The sequence below is a fragment of the Podarcis vaucheri genome (assembly GCF_965113315.1).
Source record: "Podarcis vaucheri genome assembly, chromosome: 7".
NCBI classification, from domain to species: Eukaryota; Metazoa; Chordata; class Lepidosauria; order Squamata; family Lacertidae; genus Podarcis; species Podarcis vaucheri.
Window position 1 is genome coordinate 49887693 of NC_138765.1, and position 18289 is coordinate 49905981.

At 46.8% G+C, this 18289-nt stretch overlaps 1 protein-coding gene across 1 annotated transcript; it reads right to left on the bottom strand.

Annotated features, from left to right (window-relative positions):
- Positions 1 to 1271: 1271 nt before the first annotated feature.
- Positions 1272 to 17972, bottom strand: E2F4 (E2F transcription factor 4). Its single transcript, XM_082229421.1, is given in 10 exon segments — positions 1272 to 3523; positions 4516 to 4560; positions 5238 to 5285; positions 6479 to 6670; positions 9463 to 9751; positions 10307 to 10368; positions 11166 to 11211; positions 12462 to 12624; positions 13669 to 13778; positions 17737 to 17972. Coding segments are annotated over 10 exon segments (1200 nt in total). The 5' UTR covers positions 17866 to 17972; the 3' UTR covers positions 1272 to 3407.
- Between the last annotated feature and the right edge of the window lie 317 nt (positions 17973 to 18289).

Here is an 18289-nt window from a genome sequence, read left to right on the forward strand (position 1 = left end):
TTAAGTGGCTCCTCTCCTGCCGGGCTTGGTGGTCCGGGATTTCTAAAAGTCAGTATGGTTTGGGATGGGTGGTACCCAGAGCAAGATACTCCCTAACCGTTTGGTCTCTTCTTCTGAGCAGCAATCTCCCATCAGGATAAGGCTCTGTGGGCGGCAGGAGCCTCAGGGCAAGAGTCCCCAAACCCACAGAGCAAGGCAATGCACAATACCTTTGGGGTAGTCACAGTGGAGTAGCGGGGGGGTGGCCCTGGGCACACCATGGGGGGGCATGGAGCAGGCACACACACCCCAGAGTCCCCTCTCCCACCTCTGCCAGACCAGGAGCTCTGGCAGAGGAGAGTAGGCAGCAATGCTGCCATCCACTCTCCCGGACTGGGGCGCATGAATGTGTCCCTGCCGCAGCAGGCTCCCTCTGTGCCATGCCATCTTCGGGGGCACCCCCCACATGGCTGACCCGGGTGCTATTTGATAAGTTCCACCACTGAGTAGCCAGCATGTTCACTCTCTTGTCTCAGCGACGTCTACACTGGCTTGGTCACGTCTACAGAACGGAAGACAGCAGAATGCTCAAGGATGTGCTCTAGGGAAGCTGGCTCCCGGTACCAGACCCATTGGCAGATCAACTCTGTGTTACAAAGATGTCTGCAAACATGGCATGAAGGCTGGCAACCCCAACCCCATGATGCAGGCAACCACAGCACCTGGAGACCATCAATTAGGTTGTGCATCCATAGCAGTGACCAGAGGAGGAATGGCTGCTGGGAGGAGCGCAGAGAGAAGAAATGCCATAGTGCAGCAGCAGCAGCACAACCAGACGCCTTCATCTGCCCCAGCTGCAACTAAGCATCTCTCCTGTATCAGTCTCTACAGCCACAGAAGGCACTGCAACCTTCCAGCAGTTTGACTGCCTAGACTGACAGATGCAACCAGAGCCAGCATGGTGCCCTCAGATGCTAATGGGGTTCACCTCTCATGAGCTCCAGAGAGCATGGCTGATGCCCAGGGTTGATGGGAGGTGTAAACCAACATCTGGAGGGGCAAATACTAGCCACACCTGATTTATAGCCTAATCTGAGACTGGAGGAGACTATTTGAAAAAGAAACCAAAAGAGGCAGCTGTTGCTTCTTTTCCAGACGCTCCGCGCAATGGAAATCCTTCTTTAGCATTAGAATCTCTTTAAACTCTGCCTTACAATACGATTGCCTCACAGCATCAGCCAGGCTGCAGAGGGCATGAAATGGCTTGTTCCAACATGCTGACACGAGACAGCTTTGGAAAGGTTTTGTTTATTCACTCAAAAAAACAAAAACTGTACAAATATTACAGGCAAGTCTCTTGCTGCAAAAAGTATAAAAATAATCTTTATATATGAATCAAAGTTCATTTCCACCCCCCTTCCCATTGTACATTTTCTTTAGGTATCTTTTCCAGGACGTCATCTAAAGAGAAGGCAAGAAATTTATAGCAAAGGGAAGTGACGGTTCAGCTGCTAAACAGATCCCTCCCAAAGACACAGAGAAGCCCCTGAGCCTATTGGGGAGGAAGAAATGGGACACACCTCTGGGCTTCCTAGAGCATCTGTGCAATGCAGGAACTGCTCTGGAAACAGAGACATGCAGGCCAGGAAGGTGTCCTCACAGGTGCCTAAGCAGATGGGTAGCCCTCCAGGTGTGGCTAGACTACAACTCCCAAAGCTCCCTGGCCATGTGGGCTGGGACTGATGGGAGTTGGAGTACAACATCTGGAGGACACCACGTTGCCCATCCCTGCTAAACAGGACACCAGAGGCTTCTCTAAACACTAAGCATCTGGAAGCAGAGTATTAACAAGTTCCCACTCTGGAAAGGATGCCGAGGAATTGTAGGGCTGTATATTCCATACAGAGGGAAGTATCGGCTGCACCACTTACACCCTTGTGGCCACTCTTAGGAAGCAGGACAGGGCAGCCAGCTTAAACTAGCTCTTGCTGGCCAAAAGCTACCACATGACAACACAAACATTCCCTGATTTAATATGGGCAGCTTAGTGGTGAGTGTGCTTAGGGCTGCAGGTCTAAATCCCACTGAAATCAAACTCTTCACCCAAGCAGCAGTTTTTAAGGTTAGGGTGCAAGGCAGCACCACCTTCATATTCAGTGCCTGCGGCCAAGAACTGTGCAAAGGTTACGGGCCAGGGAGCGTGAGTTAGGGGCTGGCATCTGGTGAAAGCACAACTGCAGACTGGAGAGCAACACTGCGGTTACGGGAAAGAGGTCGAGAAGTGCAAAGGAGTCATAGGAGGAGGTTCACCAACCCAGATCCTCACGGGTGCAGGTGGGGAGGTGAGCAATACTCAGTGTTGGAAGGTGGGGAAGATGTGTCGCATACAGACTCTGGGAGAGAAGATAAGCTGCACGGATGGGCATCCAAATGAAAGCAGCAATTTGGAAAGGGAAAAATGCAGTAGCTCGAATGCACTCAAAAAAAGCCCACCTTCAGCATTGACCGAGGATATTGAAATAAATCACCCAGACTTGGCCCCTTCCCTCAATCCAAGCCCCTCCATCTTGGGCTCTCACTGTCGAGCTCAGGGCCTTGCATTGCAGGCAATCCCAGCCAAGCTTCCCCATCCCTAAACAACTTGGCTGTTGGGGAGGGGGCAATTTGTTTCTCCATCCTGACTCTTTGGAGGAAAAGTGACTGTGCAAAACTGGCACCTCTACACGGCTAAAGGAGAAGAACTGGACATGTTTCGGCTTGCAAGACCGAGTGATCGTCGTGCTCTCAAAGTGAAACAGAAGCGGCTGAAACTCGGGAAGAAGTTTCTGAGCACCTTCCATACATAAAATGGATCCAAGGCAGGGTTGACAAGGCGTCGCTTCCCCCTCTCCCCCCTCGTGTCAAAGTGTGTAGTTGCCAGAGAGAGAAAAGGAAATGAGCACCTCTGAAATACATAGAGACAAGCTATAAAGACAAGACAGCATGAGCCTTCCCTGCCCCTGTTGTTCAGCCCTCCTATTCTCTCCAGAAAGTGCCACCAGGAGTGTAGGGGAGCCAAGAGCCAAGCAGGCTTGCAGACCCAAGGAAGCTCTTCTGCTGTTCAGGAAGAATTGACCGCAGGCCGCTGGGAAGGAGGCCTCAGATCTAGTGAAAGGACAGCCAAAAATGGAGCAAGAGGGAAACCAGGGGACTGCCTTGTGCAACATAGGAAAGGAAGAAAAGAAGCCAGGAAAGGGAGCTGCTGCTCCTGCTGCTGCTTGGTCCGCAAGTCCATCCCTGTTGATCTTCAGTCAAGACCAGAGCAGCCAAGTGTGTCACTCGAGCACTATAGCAGAAAAGGAATCCAAAAAAACACCAGGTTTTTCCAAGGACTGGTTTGTTTGTTTTTTAAAAAACACGTATCCTAAAGTCCATCCATATGCCAGGAGTCAGAGGTTGAGGATAGGCACATCGAAAAGGTCGCACACCCCTTCGCTCTCATCCAGGTTGTAGATGTAGTCGTGGTCACCAGGAGGCGGGGAGAGACGGAGCAAAGGAGCAAATACTGTTGAAGGGAAAGGAGTACAGTCAGGCTGTGTCTGGCTTACTGTGCTTGTATGCTGGCCCTTTGGCAACAAAAACCAGGGTAAGGCCCCTCCCACATGCCTCCCTGCCCTGCACGCTTCACCAAAAGTAGAAGACCTTAGAAGACCCAAGGAACAGATTGCCCATGTCAACTTGTAGCTTGACCCTCAGGACTCACCATTAAACCCAACCTTGAAACATGGGACCCTGCTTTAACTTTAGAACCTATAAGCTCCTTTGCTCTTCTATGCCTCTTTTAGGGCACACAAAAAAACTGCAGATATACCAATGCCACATTTACTCCTTCTCTCTGAGGAAGTGTAGCTGCAGGGTGGGGAAAGAAGAGCAACTGGTGGGGTTAAGGACCCACAACAGGAAGTGCTTAGTATCTTCAACCATCTACAAATCCCCGGATTTTGGGGGATGGAGGAACAACCATGGCAATTAAACTACTGCAGAACCAACATGTGTGTTGTTGTTGTTATTTTTAAAAAAGGGGGCAGCAAAGATAAACATATGCTTTATGTTTTGTGGCGGGTGGAGGGGACAGTTAAAACAAAAATAAGAAGTGCAACTTTAGGTCACTTCTTGTGGATCCCAACCACTTAGCTTGTGGCTCCTAACCAGTTAGTCCAGATATGGAGAACCTTTGGCCCTCTAGATGTTGTTGTACTAGAACTCCCATCAGCCCCAGTAAGCATGGCCGATGGCCAGTGATGATGGGAGTTGTAATTCAGCAACATCAGGAGTACAAGAGGTCCAAATGATGTCCTGCTTGTAAACAGACCCACACCTGTGTTAGTTTGAGACCAGTGTGCATTAGCCTACTCAGTTGATTACAGTTCAGCTGAGCTTTACCATTTGCTTACAGTTCAACTGGACCAACTCAATTTCCTATACCCTAACTTTCTAGCCTTACCCAAACCCATCTCCACCCCAAAACTGGGAAATAGCAAAAGGCTTAATCCTTACCATCAGATGACATTAGTTCTTCGAGCAGCTCAGAATTCATGCATTCTGTGTGAAGAAAGAGTTGCATTACAACCACACACTCTGCTTTGGGATTCTACAGTAGAATATTCTGTATCATTTCAAACAAAGGCTCAGGTATGTCAGTTTCGAATACACTCCCATGATAAAGAAGCCAGATTTGGCTTTGATGGATGTTAACTACCTGGATGTTAACTGTAAAAAGAAGCAGTCAGTTGCACACCCCACTGTGTATTTATAATACATTCAACACATGACTTTCCCCCAAAGAATCATGGGAACTATAGTTCACCCCTACAGATCTACAATTCCCATTATTCTTGGGGTAAGTGTTGGATGCCCAGGGAGAAATGTTATATTCCAGATGACCCAAACAGATCAATGAGGCCTAAAGGAACTGCTTATGAACAGATGCCAGCTTGCGCTGCAGCAAGTAATGCTGCACAAGATAAAGCGATAGCCACAGGCACCCTAATTTCACAGCAAGGGCAGTGTCACTACCACAGCATGAATATCCCTGAGCTAGCTGTTATCTCACATGTATCCAGCAGAGGGCCACTCTGCCATGATATTTGCTTTCTCCAAACTGAGTATAGTAAGGGCCTCTGAAAACATGGGAGAAAATGCGAGATCAAGCAGGTTCAAAGGTCCCTCACGTTGCCCCAGAAAAGTGAAACAAATATGGTTCTGCTGAAGCAACGCACCTCTTGTTGGATCAAACATCTCCGAAAGCTCTTTGGGAAGTTCCGGTACTGAAAAACAGAAGAGACGGCTCTGGTTTCCATGCTGCTCCAGTAATGTCCAAAGTGCAGTAACCTATACAGGGTGCTCTCCCCTGTTTGATAGCCTCTGTTCACAAGCAGAGTCCCCCCCCCACACACACACACTACCAACACCTGCCATAATATTTGGTGGAAGCCCACTGTTGCTAGACAGTTCCGCTATAGATGGTTGTGAAGCTTGATGGTACATCTACACTGTGGGCTTAAGGAGGGCTCAGTTTGGAAGCAATGCTAAAGGGCTGCCTATGCAAATCCATCTGCTCCAGCCTCAGGCTCATGATCTCCTGCAACACACACGAGGAAGAGGGGCTCAGAAGCACCAGATCTTACTTGTCCAGAGTATGTTGCTACTTACAACCCAGGAACAAATGTTAATTTAAGCTATGGTTTTATTTGTACAGTACAAGCCAGGATCAGAAGCTAGGGCTTTAGCTTTGCTCATTTAAATAAACAATATTTTAAACCAGCCACAGTTTGTCCTTGCTGGATGCAGCAACTGAAAGTTAGCTTCAGCCAGAAAACTGATGCTTCCCATTTGCCCTTCGCAACCACTCCAAAAAGCTACAGTTGAGCGTTGTCTGTGAACCAGGCCTCAAAGAATCATGGAAACTGTAGTTCTGAGAGTAGCTAGTAATGTCTGGAAACACTCATTCCCACACAACTAAAGATCCTAGGATTCCTTGTAGGAAGCCACGAACATGAAAAAGTACAAAAACCAACATAAATATCCTGCCCACAACCCTGCCTATCAGTATTTTAGAAATCCCATTTCATTGCCCGCTCTGATACAGCATTATGTTGGGATTTTCTTTAATATGCACTGCATGCCCCCTAAGAGAGACTTGTGGCATCAGCTGATTGAAAGGTGAGGAGCTCCACCCACCTTGCAAAAGTGGCCTGTGACAGGGGGAGGGGAGGTCAATCTGGCCTGCTGGCCACATCCAGTTCTCCACCCTTGTTGCACATGGCAAAGCAGATGCTTTGCTATTCAAAAAAACCCAAAACAAACCACAGGCACACAAACATTGCTCCATGGCAGACTTTTAACCATAGCAACCATTACAAAGCTGCTCCAGTTTCTGGGAAAAGAGGGACTTAGCGCCATGCCCATTTGGGAACACAGGAACCCCCAACCCAAAAGGTAGCAACCAAAGAATTCTCACTTTCTGTGGGGTCTGGCTTGATTGGCTCAAAGGAGGTGGAGGGACTGGGCAGGATGGAGCTGCTGTCCAGCAAGGCCGAGGATTGGAGGGGCTGCGTGTCCAGCCCAGCAGGTGGGCTGGCTGGTGCTGTCGAGGGGGCAAGTGGGTCCAGCTCCCCACTGCTTCTCGATTCTGCCGTTGAGACGCCACTATCTGCAAAGGTGTAAGACATAGATGGCGACAATTTTGCAACATTTCATGGATTGCACACTGAATACGACATGACACTCATCCACCAAACTCCAGGGCAGTACGGTGTTGCATTAAATGCCCGCAGGCACCCCCTAAGCCTTATAAATACGCCACAGAAAAGTTACTAGCCTTCATAGGTCATTGATTAGAACTTTTCTCCTCAACATGCCTTTTCCCACATGAAGGGGATGAATTTTCATATGTCCAAAAGCTTTCTGTTACACCATCCGCCATTCTCCAGACAGATGCACTACAGGCCAGATGCAACTTAGCCAACATGAACAGTATCGCAATGATGTAAGAATTAGAGGCCCAGGGTGTAGATTTTTAAAACATTCCAATATTAATTGTATTGAAGCTTTGGCTAGCATGTATTAGACTTGATTCTCAGTGTTTGCATTTTATGACTCCCATGCTGCATTCCTTTTCTATCTGACCCTGAAAGTGGCACAAATGGCCCTCCAGGATGTTATTCTAAATCTATCATGATTTAGGACCAGAATGTAAAATCAGCTATCCTTGAAGCTTCCCCAAGGAAAGTGAGATAAAGGAAGGAATGTCAACAACCTGATGAAGGGCTGCTTGCCAGGGGAACAGTGATAGAAATGCTACATTTGAGACCATATGGCCTGGGCACTCTTGGGGCACCCCAAGCTGATTGTGGGGGTCAAGGTACCGGGATGGAGCCATGCGTGTTTTGCTTCTCATGATCTGTAACTTTTCCTGATGTATGTAGAAGGATGTTGATGTTTTAAGAACGTTTAGATGTTTTATGACTCTTTTGTGTCCTGTGTGTATAAAACCCTTGTTCTAATTCTCTTAGTGGCAGGTGACTTCTTAACTAGTGGTTCAGCTAGAGAACAACCACTTAAGTTGAGCTCTGTCTTATTGCTACAGTAAATGCTGACTTCCTAACTGGGTGCTGGGCTTGAAGTATTTCCTTGGTTACGTGTTTTATTTACCCTCGCCTGGCTGAGAGCAAGGTGGTGTAGAAGTAAATTCTTACCACAGTAACAACCTATTATGCAACTTTAAAAAAACACAAAACAGCTATACTTTTTATTAAAACCTAACTGGGAAGATACAGCTTTCCCAAAGAGTCAACCTGTAAACAGTTATCAAAGTTAGGTGCGAGGTTAGAATTTTAGACAAAAAAACCCAAGCCACTGCCTTAACAATTCAACACACATTCCAGGAGTGAGGAGTGGTAGACCGCAATTTAATCCTCGAGAGAGAACACACATACACACAAACAAATGCACAAGGCAAAGCAAATATTTGTCTCAGGCAGACCTGCCACAGAAAAAAACTTGCCCTTTTCTGATGCACTTGCAGGAGGCAGATTGTTAAACTGGTATGTAAGCCATATATGGGGAACCTGTGGCCTTTCAGGTGTTTTTGTAGTACTATCGGGCATGCTGGCTGTGGCCGTGTCCAACAACTTCTCTTTTGGAGGGCCACAGGTTCCCCATCCCTGATACATGGAGTATGTACACGCACAATATCAAGTTTAAGGAAGGAAGGATGTGTAGAAGGGAAACTTGGGAGTGTAGTGGGGGGAAGGACTGATTTTCTCTCTTTCCCAACAATGGAATAGTAGAGAAAACAGCTGTCAATACTTGATTGGGTTTCTGAATGTATAAGAAGTGTTGTAGATCCAGTTCTCCTGAATCAATTACGAGCCAGGCACCTAACATGAGGATGTTTAGTCGCCTACTGAATACGGGCTTTTTTAAAGGAAATCTTACCCCAAGGTGTAAGCCAGACGTTTATGGAAGATCAATTTTATATTTGATAAAATAGTACTGTTGTTTTTAAGAGTCTGTATGGATGGTTTCATTGTTTGAGTTTGCTAAATTGATTTTACTGTTCTTTGAGCTTGTGTTTCTGTGTTTCATTCTCAGTGTACACCACTTTAATGGCGGCCTATTTAATAATTTGTTTAATGAAATAAATACATTAAGACTAGTGATGATTACAATGAATGGATGTTATGTGTTTTCCATATCTTAATTTGGGATAAGAAATATAGTAACTACATATATGAAAGAAAGTGCTGTTTCAGAACTAGAAAAAAGGAATGTATGTGTTATTGGCTTACAATAATTGTATGTACTGAAAATTATGTAAGATAATTTACATACAACTATAATTTTTAAACATGATGGGAAAAGCTGGTACAGTCCACTGTAAATATATTATTCCAGTTTGAGACCCAAGCACTTTGCAGCTGACTGGCTGTACTGCTTTCCAGAGTTCAAACTAATTTACACTAAAGCAAATAAACAAAAAGCCAAACAATTATAAAATCACAAGGAGGCTATACATATGACGGAAAAGACTCAGAAAATTTAAATTCTCCTTTAAGTTTTGATGAAATAGGAAGGTTTTACAGCATTTGTGGGAAACCTGTGGCCCTCCAAATGTTGCTGAACTCCAGCTCCTATCAGCTCCAACCAGTGTGGCCCATGGTTAGGGAAGATGAGAGCTGCAGCCTGACTATATCTGGAGGGCTACAGGACCCCCAGTCCAGTTTGGGTGCCATTTTGAAACGGGACAGTGATGTTGGAGGCTTCCTAACCTTGCCTAGGCCAGGTTCCAAAGTTCTCAGGTGGCTGCTGAAGAAGGCAGGCCTCTGGCCATGTCTGCCCACGCCTTTCATCTGGAAGAGGCTGACAGCAAGGCCAAGTGACTCGACTTCAGTGTCATATTCGAGAGAGGTTACAGGAAGGGAAAGCTCCTCTGCGACTCACCTGTGGCGCTGGCTGCTTTCTGCCCAGCAGAGACCTGGTCCTGTGTGCTGTTGGGAACGGGCGCAGAAGGGTGTGTGCCACTGGGAAGAGATGCTTCTTGGAAGTGGGCAACAGGTGGTCTCTGTGCCTTAGAGAGTGTGACTGGCTGACATTGAATGAGGTCTTCCGGGGGAGGCACAGGTAGTACCACTGGAGGAGAGCTCCAGGCGTCTTTATTTACGAGCAGGACATCAATTGGACCGCTTGTGCTTTTCAGGTGGATCTGGTATTTCTTCTGACCATTTAAGCCCTAAAGAAAGGGAGAGAGATTGCTGCAAGGTAAGGCACCCAAGCCAGCACAGTGATGCATTTATGTGTGTAAAGGACTGTATCCAATATAGCATTAAGTTACTTAGACTCATAGAACTGTAGGCGGAAGGGACTCCGGGGGGTCATCTAGTTCAACCCCCTGCAGTGCAGGAATCTCAACAATCTTAGCGGGATACTTGTTCCACTGGTAAAATGTTTTGTGCCAGATGAATGTTGTTGTGCAAGAAAATGCGAAATGAAAACGCCTTCACAACTTGCAGCAAGCATCAACCTGCAATGCGAGATGCGACTGTTCCAAGGGCCACCAGCTCCTTGAGGTTTCAGCCACAGGTTTTCCCCTGCCCAACCACATTTTAACTGGAAATGCTCGGGATTAAACCTGGGAGCTCCTGCAGGCAAAACATGAGCTATGGTGGCGCCAACAGGAGCCCAACACCACCAGGAGAGCCAAAGGCTAGCGATCCCTCATATAAGGCTTCCACCATTGCCTCTTTGCAACCAGGGACCTTTCCTTTGTTATCCACGTGCCACCTACCTCAGGGACAGGAACCTCTAACTGAGTACCCGATGGGGCTCGGATGGCTAGCAGTGTGTCACCTGGAACAAGAGAGCAAACGCAGCATTTACTAATCTGATCTAGGTGCAGAATGGAGCAGCGGGCCGTTGCAAGCCAAGACACACACTCTTTCTTTCTCTTTCCTCTTTTTTCACCTCTTCCCTCAAGAGATGGGAGACCTGTGGCCCTCCAGATGTTGCTAGATGCTAACCCCCATCAGTCTCACAAGGTTGGCCAATGGCCAGGGATGATGGAAGTCATAGTTCAGCCACATCAGCAGGGACAACACTTCCCCATCCATGCTTTACCTGGTCTGCAAACATTTAACACAGCCAGTAATATTGGCAGGAAAAAAGGACATCTCCCAGACTTGTGTACAGTTCTCAGATACAGAAGGGCAGTGCGAATATTTTTGTGATTTGTTTTTTTTAAGGCTGCTTGTATTTTTTCAGAGCAAAAGGCCATTTCATTCACAATATTTATCTGGCTAATGCTAGTAGACCTAAGTGACTAAAGCAAGGTGATGGCAAAACAGAGTATACATGAATGGAATCTAGCCTGGGTAGTAAGACAAGGGCTACTGCACTTTCTGAGAGCTGTGAAAGTTTGCCTGATTTCTAAGAAAAACAGGCTCTGAACTCTTGCCCAACTCAGTTCATTTGTTCCTTGAGCAAGGAGTGGGGTCCCCAACGTTGCTGTGCTCCCCCACCCACCAGCATAGTCAATGATCAGAGATTATCGGAGTTGTAGCCTAATAACACCTGGAGAGCACCAGGCCAAGGAAAAGGTGCAGCATACAGGAGGGGAATCTAGCTAGGATACACCACCACATCCTCACCTGGAAAGCATTTGCAGAGGTCCTCATCAGTCACATAGGCTAACGTTCCTGAAGTTAAGGGAAAAACCCAGATGCATCCAGAAACAATGAGATCTTTGGACAAAGGAACACTTCAAGATGTTTAGGGGAATTGGAAGAAACAAGTGAACAACAGATCTAGTGATCAGTCGGTGCTGCAGAAAACGCTGGTCAGAATGTGTCCTATGTGCCCCACCTACTGGGTGCATCTCTACAAAAGCAGCAGCAGAGGAAGACATTTTAGATTTGATACATTTTCTTAAGAAGTTAACACTTTTTAAGCTCCACCCACCCACCTGTACTATAAAGTAGTTTCACACAACAGTGAATAGTTATGGCTTTCCCCCGAAGAATCCTGGGAACTGTAGTTTGTTAAGGGTGATTAGAACTGCAAGGGAACCCATATTCCCCTCACACAGCTACAGTTCCCAGAGGTCCCAGGGAAGAGGGACTAAACCACTCTGGAAATTATAGCTCTGTAGGAGGGAAAGAGGTCTCTTAATAATTCTCAGTACCCTTTACAAAATACAGTTCCAAGATTCTTTTGGGAAACCCGTAACTGTTAGAAGGGGTATGAAACTGCTTTAAATGTGTAGTGCAGGTGGAGCCTTAGTAGAGTCTTGTGGCAGCTTAAAGACTTAACAAATGAACTGTGGCACATGAGCCTTTGTGGACCACAGTCTACTTCATTAAGTGGACTTCATGAAAGTTTATGACACAATAAGTTTCAAGGAGCCAAAAGATTCTGTTGCTTTTGCAGCTGTATTTCTGCAAAAAGAACAAAACAAAACCCACTCCCAAGAAAGGAATATGATAGATTAAAGAAAAGTGACATCAACGCGATGATGGCAGGGGAGTGGGGATGAATGATGTGGAGAGAGAAATTATTTCCATTTTCTCAAAAAGAGATCTGGGATAAGGCAGTTGAGTTGTTGGTGCTGTTTTGGTATTCTTAGCATTTCATCCAGGGACAGATAGATGCAAACACACACACACAGTCACTATCTCACCATAGATGTCTCGCTGGCCAATGATGTGGACATGACCCAGCAAGAAGACTGAAATTTCTGTATCCTGCACAGGGTGGCAAGTGATTTGAAATTAAAGAGTTGTGCCAGCACTACAGGATTGGTGTCACTGCCTTCAAGCCCTGGAAAGTAATGTTTTCCTTCCGCCATCCTAGAAGGATCATCTTGGAACGAGCATTGGAAACTTGAAATGAAAGGGGGAAGGAGGAGGAGAAGGAGGAAAAAGGACTACGGTGCACTCAGAAGGATATCGGCTATTTTGTACATCGTCCGTCACATTTTTGATGCTTTGCTGCACCCACATCTTTTGCTGCTCCAGCTCCCGCTCCCGCTGCTCCAGGTCCTCAATCTCTGCCTTCAGCTCTATCAGCTTGTGGGCAATTTCACGGGTGTTGCAGCCAGGACCTACTCCTCTGGAGGGAAGGAGAATTGGAAGCAAGAAAAATGAGAGAGGCCACCTCTTGCAGAGCTTCCCTAGATGGCATGAGCTATCAGAGACATTGCCATCGCAACCGCAAAATACCGCCCCAAACCCACAGGATTGTTCAGTCGCGCTGAGCACAAACTATTCCTCCCTTTGTTTCCAAGCCCAAACCTTCCAGAGAGGAATTGACAGCCCTTTAGATATTATGTCACTATCCAGTATGGTGCGGTGGTTAGTGGGCAGGACTAGGATCTGGGAGACCAGGGTTCAAATCGCCACGGGGCCATGAATCTCACTGTCTGACCTGGGGGCCAGTCACTGCCTCTCAGCCTAACCAACCTCAGAGGGTTGTTGTAGGGATTAAATGAAGAATGGGGAGAAACCTTGTGCACCATCTTCAGCTCCTGGGAGAAAAAGGTGGGCTATAAATGCAATAAATAATAAAAATAAAATATTCAAAGATCTCCTCCACCAACACAGTTCCCTTGGAAGAGAGTTCCTCCAAACTTCAGTCATGTTTTTATTCCCAAATAGTATATCATGTCATTAGGTTTTAGGTGAGGTACATTTTTATAAGTTTGAACCTATAAATGCTATGCTGCCAACATCAAGGGGAAAATATCATGGCAGCAAACAGCATAAAATAAATTTATATTCATAAAACACATCCCAAATTAGTGTATCTGCTTAATACATCAAACATAACTGGATCACTGCTCAGGAAAAGCAAATGCAAACAGATGAGTTTAAACAGGCACCTAAATCCCAATACTGTGGGTGCTTGCAACTCCCCTTACAACTCAATTTCATAAGCTATTTCCCTGCTATTTGTGACCACTCAGCAAACAGGAGAACAGCATGACCATTGGTGAAGCTTATTCAAAACTGCCTTAAATGCTGCACTCAGGACACAGTCAACTACTCAAATGCAAGCTGTGACTGTGCCACACTCCTCAAATGCAACTGCCCCCCATGCATCACTGAGAACAGAGCCTAGTTTCACCAATCCTTGCTCCAATTCACGGGCACTTACTTCCACTGTATGCTGTTCTTGGACTTCTTCTCAATCAGCCCTATGCCCTCAAGGACATTTGTGATGTCATAAATGCGCCGCTTCTGCCGCACTGCCAAGGTATCTGCTGCCTGTGTAGGAAACCCAAAACATTATCATGCCCTGTTCACGAAGGCCTGAGCCACTCAGAGAATAGCAGGAAGCTGACAAAACAAAGAAAACCTCCAGCCACTTTGTCAGTTATACATAGGAACATGCATGGACTCAGTTTTTTCTGTCTTGGGTTTGGGAGAGGAACCATTAATTAAATCTCTTTGCCTCCCACATGTTCCATTTCAGGGGGTTAGTTTATAAACAAAACAGAAGTTCAGCATGAGAAGCTGCTACCCATCTGTGATCCTGGGGTTCCTTCCAAGTGGCCCCAAAGACCGCCTGATGTCATGGCACATCCGAGGGAACAAATCCCACCTTTCATGGCAGAGAAGCGTATATGTGTGGCATTGCTTTCTCTGATACACTGCCACACACAGAGACAACATGGTGTAGTGGCTAGAGAACTGGGTGAGGAATCCAAATCTGCACTCAGCCATAAAGCCTTGCTTGGAGCAGTCACTCTCTCAACCTAATCCTATCTAGCCAAGTTATTGTGAATGGGAGACGGGAGAGGGAAACATGTAAATTGTCTTGGGCTCCCTGCAGGAAGAACAGGATAATGTAATATCATCATCATCATGATAATAATATTGCAAACCCAAAATCTGTAACATATAAAAGATGATTTCCTATTTATTACATGAAAGGGTTTATATATATCCACTGTTCAGAACATCAATGAACAGTGATGTGGATTATCAGTACCCAGTGTAAGAACCAAACTCTCTATATCCTGTTTAGGCAGTATCGCTGCAGGGCAGCTGGGTTGTATTCTGTGACTTTTCTGGATCCTCAGCTTCACCAAATGTATAGCATGCATAAACAGGTAATGCCTGGAAGCATATCCAGCAGTAAGATGCAAGAGAGGGGGAAAATCAAAATCCCCCATATTATTGTTGCATAAAATGCAATGTGTTAACAAATGCCTGATGTGTTAACAAAGATTTTGTAGATACCAAGATGCCCTTTTCTCAAGGTAAAGGTGAAAAGGTAGGTAGATTAGAGCGCTTACTATTAGAAAGCAGGTTCTAGAGAAATTAAGAGGACTCGTAACTTCACCCAGATATAAAAATATCCAGATGTCTTTCAGTCACACAATGCTGGGAGCACAAATGGATCAAAGGGAGTTGTGTAAGAGCAGCTTATGCTATGTGTCCATGTAATCTGGTATTGTCTGCTCTCATTGGCAGCAGCTCACATTACCTGCCGTTAGATTTTATTTTAATCTTCAAATGCCAGCGATTGAACTCTGAACCTTCTGCACACAAAACATGTGCTCTACCACTGAGCTATGGCCAGCAACATGCAGCACAGTTCATGTTTGTTAGATATATAAGTGCAACTTTGTCATTCGCAAGAACAGTATGACTACTACATAAGAACAACTCTGCTGGGTAAGACCAAAAGCCCACTATCCTGTTCTCACAGCAGCCAGCCAGATGGTCATGGGAAGCCTGCAGGCAGGCCATGAGTGCAATAACACTCTGTTCCCCAGCAACTGGTATTCAGAGAGATACAATTCTTCAATACTGGAGGTAGTACACATCCATCATGACTAACAGCCATTGACTGGTACATGCCAGGAATAAGCTAGAGACAGATATAATCATTACACCTTTCTTATGGACTTCCCCAGGGTATCCATCTTGCTTAACCATCTGGATTACAAGTCCAGCTAAATCTTCCCATACATTCTGCAGCAGACTTTAAAGCCTTCAAGAAGTTGGAACGGATGACTCTGGCATGAAGTTGCCAAATTAGATTTCACTGCCAAACTTGACACTAGGGAACTTGGCCTCAATAAACCACCTGGGAAGAGAAAGCCACTGTCCCTTTCAGTGTTTACCGAGACTATCAATTCAGCTATGCCTATTCATCACAAGTAACTTCTAACTAAGAGTGGGTCACAAGGATGCTTCTTGTACCTGATCTTTGTTGACCAGAGCCTGTTTTCACTTGTGTTGTGCAAATTATGACACTTACCACAATCTCTTCCATTTCTCAACTTCATAGAAACATCGTTATCTCCTTACTCAGGGTATGCATATCCACCCATTTACCTGACTATTTCATACTTCTAATAGACTCTGACTCAGAAAAGCTTCCAACACAGTAAATAAGCCTTTAAAGTGCCCATGGACATATGCTGCCGCTAGCATACTCTGCATGAAAAAGAAGTCAGGTTCAATCTCCAAGTAGGGATAGGAAAGACCCTGGATTGTACACAAGTTCTACTCAGAGTAGACCCACTGAAATTAATGGACCTATATTAATAATGCCCATTAATTTCAATGGATCTACTCTGTGTGGTGCTAAACTGTATACAACCCTCTGATCTTAAACCCTGGCAAGCTTTTGCCAGTAATTTAAAGTTTAGATAATATTGAGCTAGGGGGAACAAGGCAGCTTCTTATGTCTGCTCCTCTGGAGTTAGCAAAATACAAGAGCTGCCTTGATGAAAAGTCTCAAGCTGCAACCCTCCTTGCACTTCCGTAGGAGTAAGCACCACCTGAACAGAGGGGGGTTTGCTTTGGTGCAAAGATACACAGACCTATGCTGTCAAAGCCATCATCAATCACCTTAGACAGGGCTCCAGCAGGGCTCCTTCCCACTGCTGTTCCCTTCCAAACCAAAGGCCCTTAGATGGCCCTGCAGCTTACTGGCCTAGTTCACAAAAGAAGCCACATCTGGATTCAGTAACACTACACTAATGCTTTTTTGTTGTTGTTTAAACAGTTTGTGGTTCATAGCATTAAAAGCTTCTTCCTGCCCACTTTTTCTACTCTAGATTTCCCATGTTTGGTCCTAAACCGTTTTGAACTGCAGAGGCATCTGCCTGTTTCCCCATCTGCCTGCATTGCAGTGGAACAAAAAGCAGATTTCAGTTAAGGTTAAGCACTTCAGGCAAGGTTGCGAACACCTGCAGTCCCTTTCACACAGAAGCTACTGTTGCGGTAAAGCAGAAGCTCCTGCAACTGCTGGAGTTCTGCACTGGCAACAAACTGGTCACACCTGTGACTAAGTTATACATATGCAACCAGCTCAGTGTAACACCCCCACCCGCAGAGATCCCTTCATGCACTCCTGCAGTTCATACCCAACATGCAACTCAGCATTATCTCCCCATTTGGCGGATGCTGCACCTTAACGGTCATGCTTCCTTGATATGAGGTGAGGGAGGTCAGAGGAAGAGCTAGCAAACAGATGGGGAAGCAGTTTGCCCCTAGGGTTTGCTAATTTGGTCTGAGGACCAAGAGAGAGAAAAGCCCAATTCAAGGCAGAATGTATTAACTGGGATTTTTCCTAACACACACACATCCAAGAGATCCCAAATGTGGACACACAGCAACAGACCCAAGGTCCAGACAAAAGGAGGTGGTCGGAACAGATACCTAATAGGGCCCTGATCCTTACTTTTCGTGAGCCCGATCCGGCCCCAAGAGATAAATCCTGCCAAGGCCACTCCACGCTGCCTCCTTTCCCTTGTCTATACCATCGGGTGGACGGAAATAAATTGAGATCTACCGGTAAGGGTTTGTTAACTGTTTTCATAGCAGCAACACAAACCCCCCCCCAAAAAAACCCCCACACTAATGGGGCTGTTGTTGAAATAAAGAAAACTAATCTAAGCGTGAATGGGCTGTGATATCAATACCGCTGTGGTACCGGGAACCCATCCCAGATCCTGGCACCTTGTTCTTACTAGCTGTGTGTTTGTGTGTGTGTGTGTGTGTGTGTTCAGCTACCTCTGGCTGGTGAATGGGGGATTTTGGGGGGAGGAGGGGGAACAAAGTAGATCCAAGAAGCCCTAAGTCTGCCCAGCAGGAGTGCTTCTTGCCCTGATGGGAGCCAGCCATAGCCCACCCCCAGCCATGTTGTGGAAGCAGGACCCCCCCCCCCGGCACACCGTTTCCCCCGCTCTCTCCTCCTCCTCACCAGCTTGAGGTCGAGCACGCCGTCCTTGGCCTCCTGCAGCAGAGACACGAACTTGGTCGTGAGCAGCCCCAGGCTCTTCTCGTGCCGGCTCGGGGCGCCCCCCGGTGGCTGCGCCGCGGACTCCGCCATCCACGTCCGCCTCAGGCCCTCCGCCGCCGAGGCCGGTGCAGATCCCGGGTCTCCGGTACGGCCCCCGCGCGCTGACCCCTCTGCCGCTTCCGGCCGCCGCAGGGCATGACGGGAGGAGGGAGGCGGAGGGAAGGCTCCATCTTGGGAGAGAGGGCGGAGCGCCGCCACGCTCCCTCCTGCCTCCTTCTTCTCGGCTCCGCCCACCACCACTACTACCACCGGCTTCCCCTCTCGTGCCGTTGTAGCGACCCCTGCTGGCCAATGGCGTGTAAACACTGGTGGCGCCTTGAGGATTCCAAAGGGTTGCGCCTGTGGGGTGTTCGGAAAATGAACGTTCCCCCCCCCCCCGTTGTCTTCTTGTCCATAAGAGCAGAATATAGCTCGGTCCGGTGGGCTTGTTATGATCTCCTCTTTATGAGTGGTG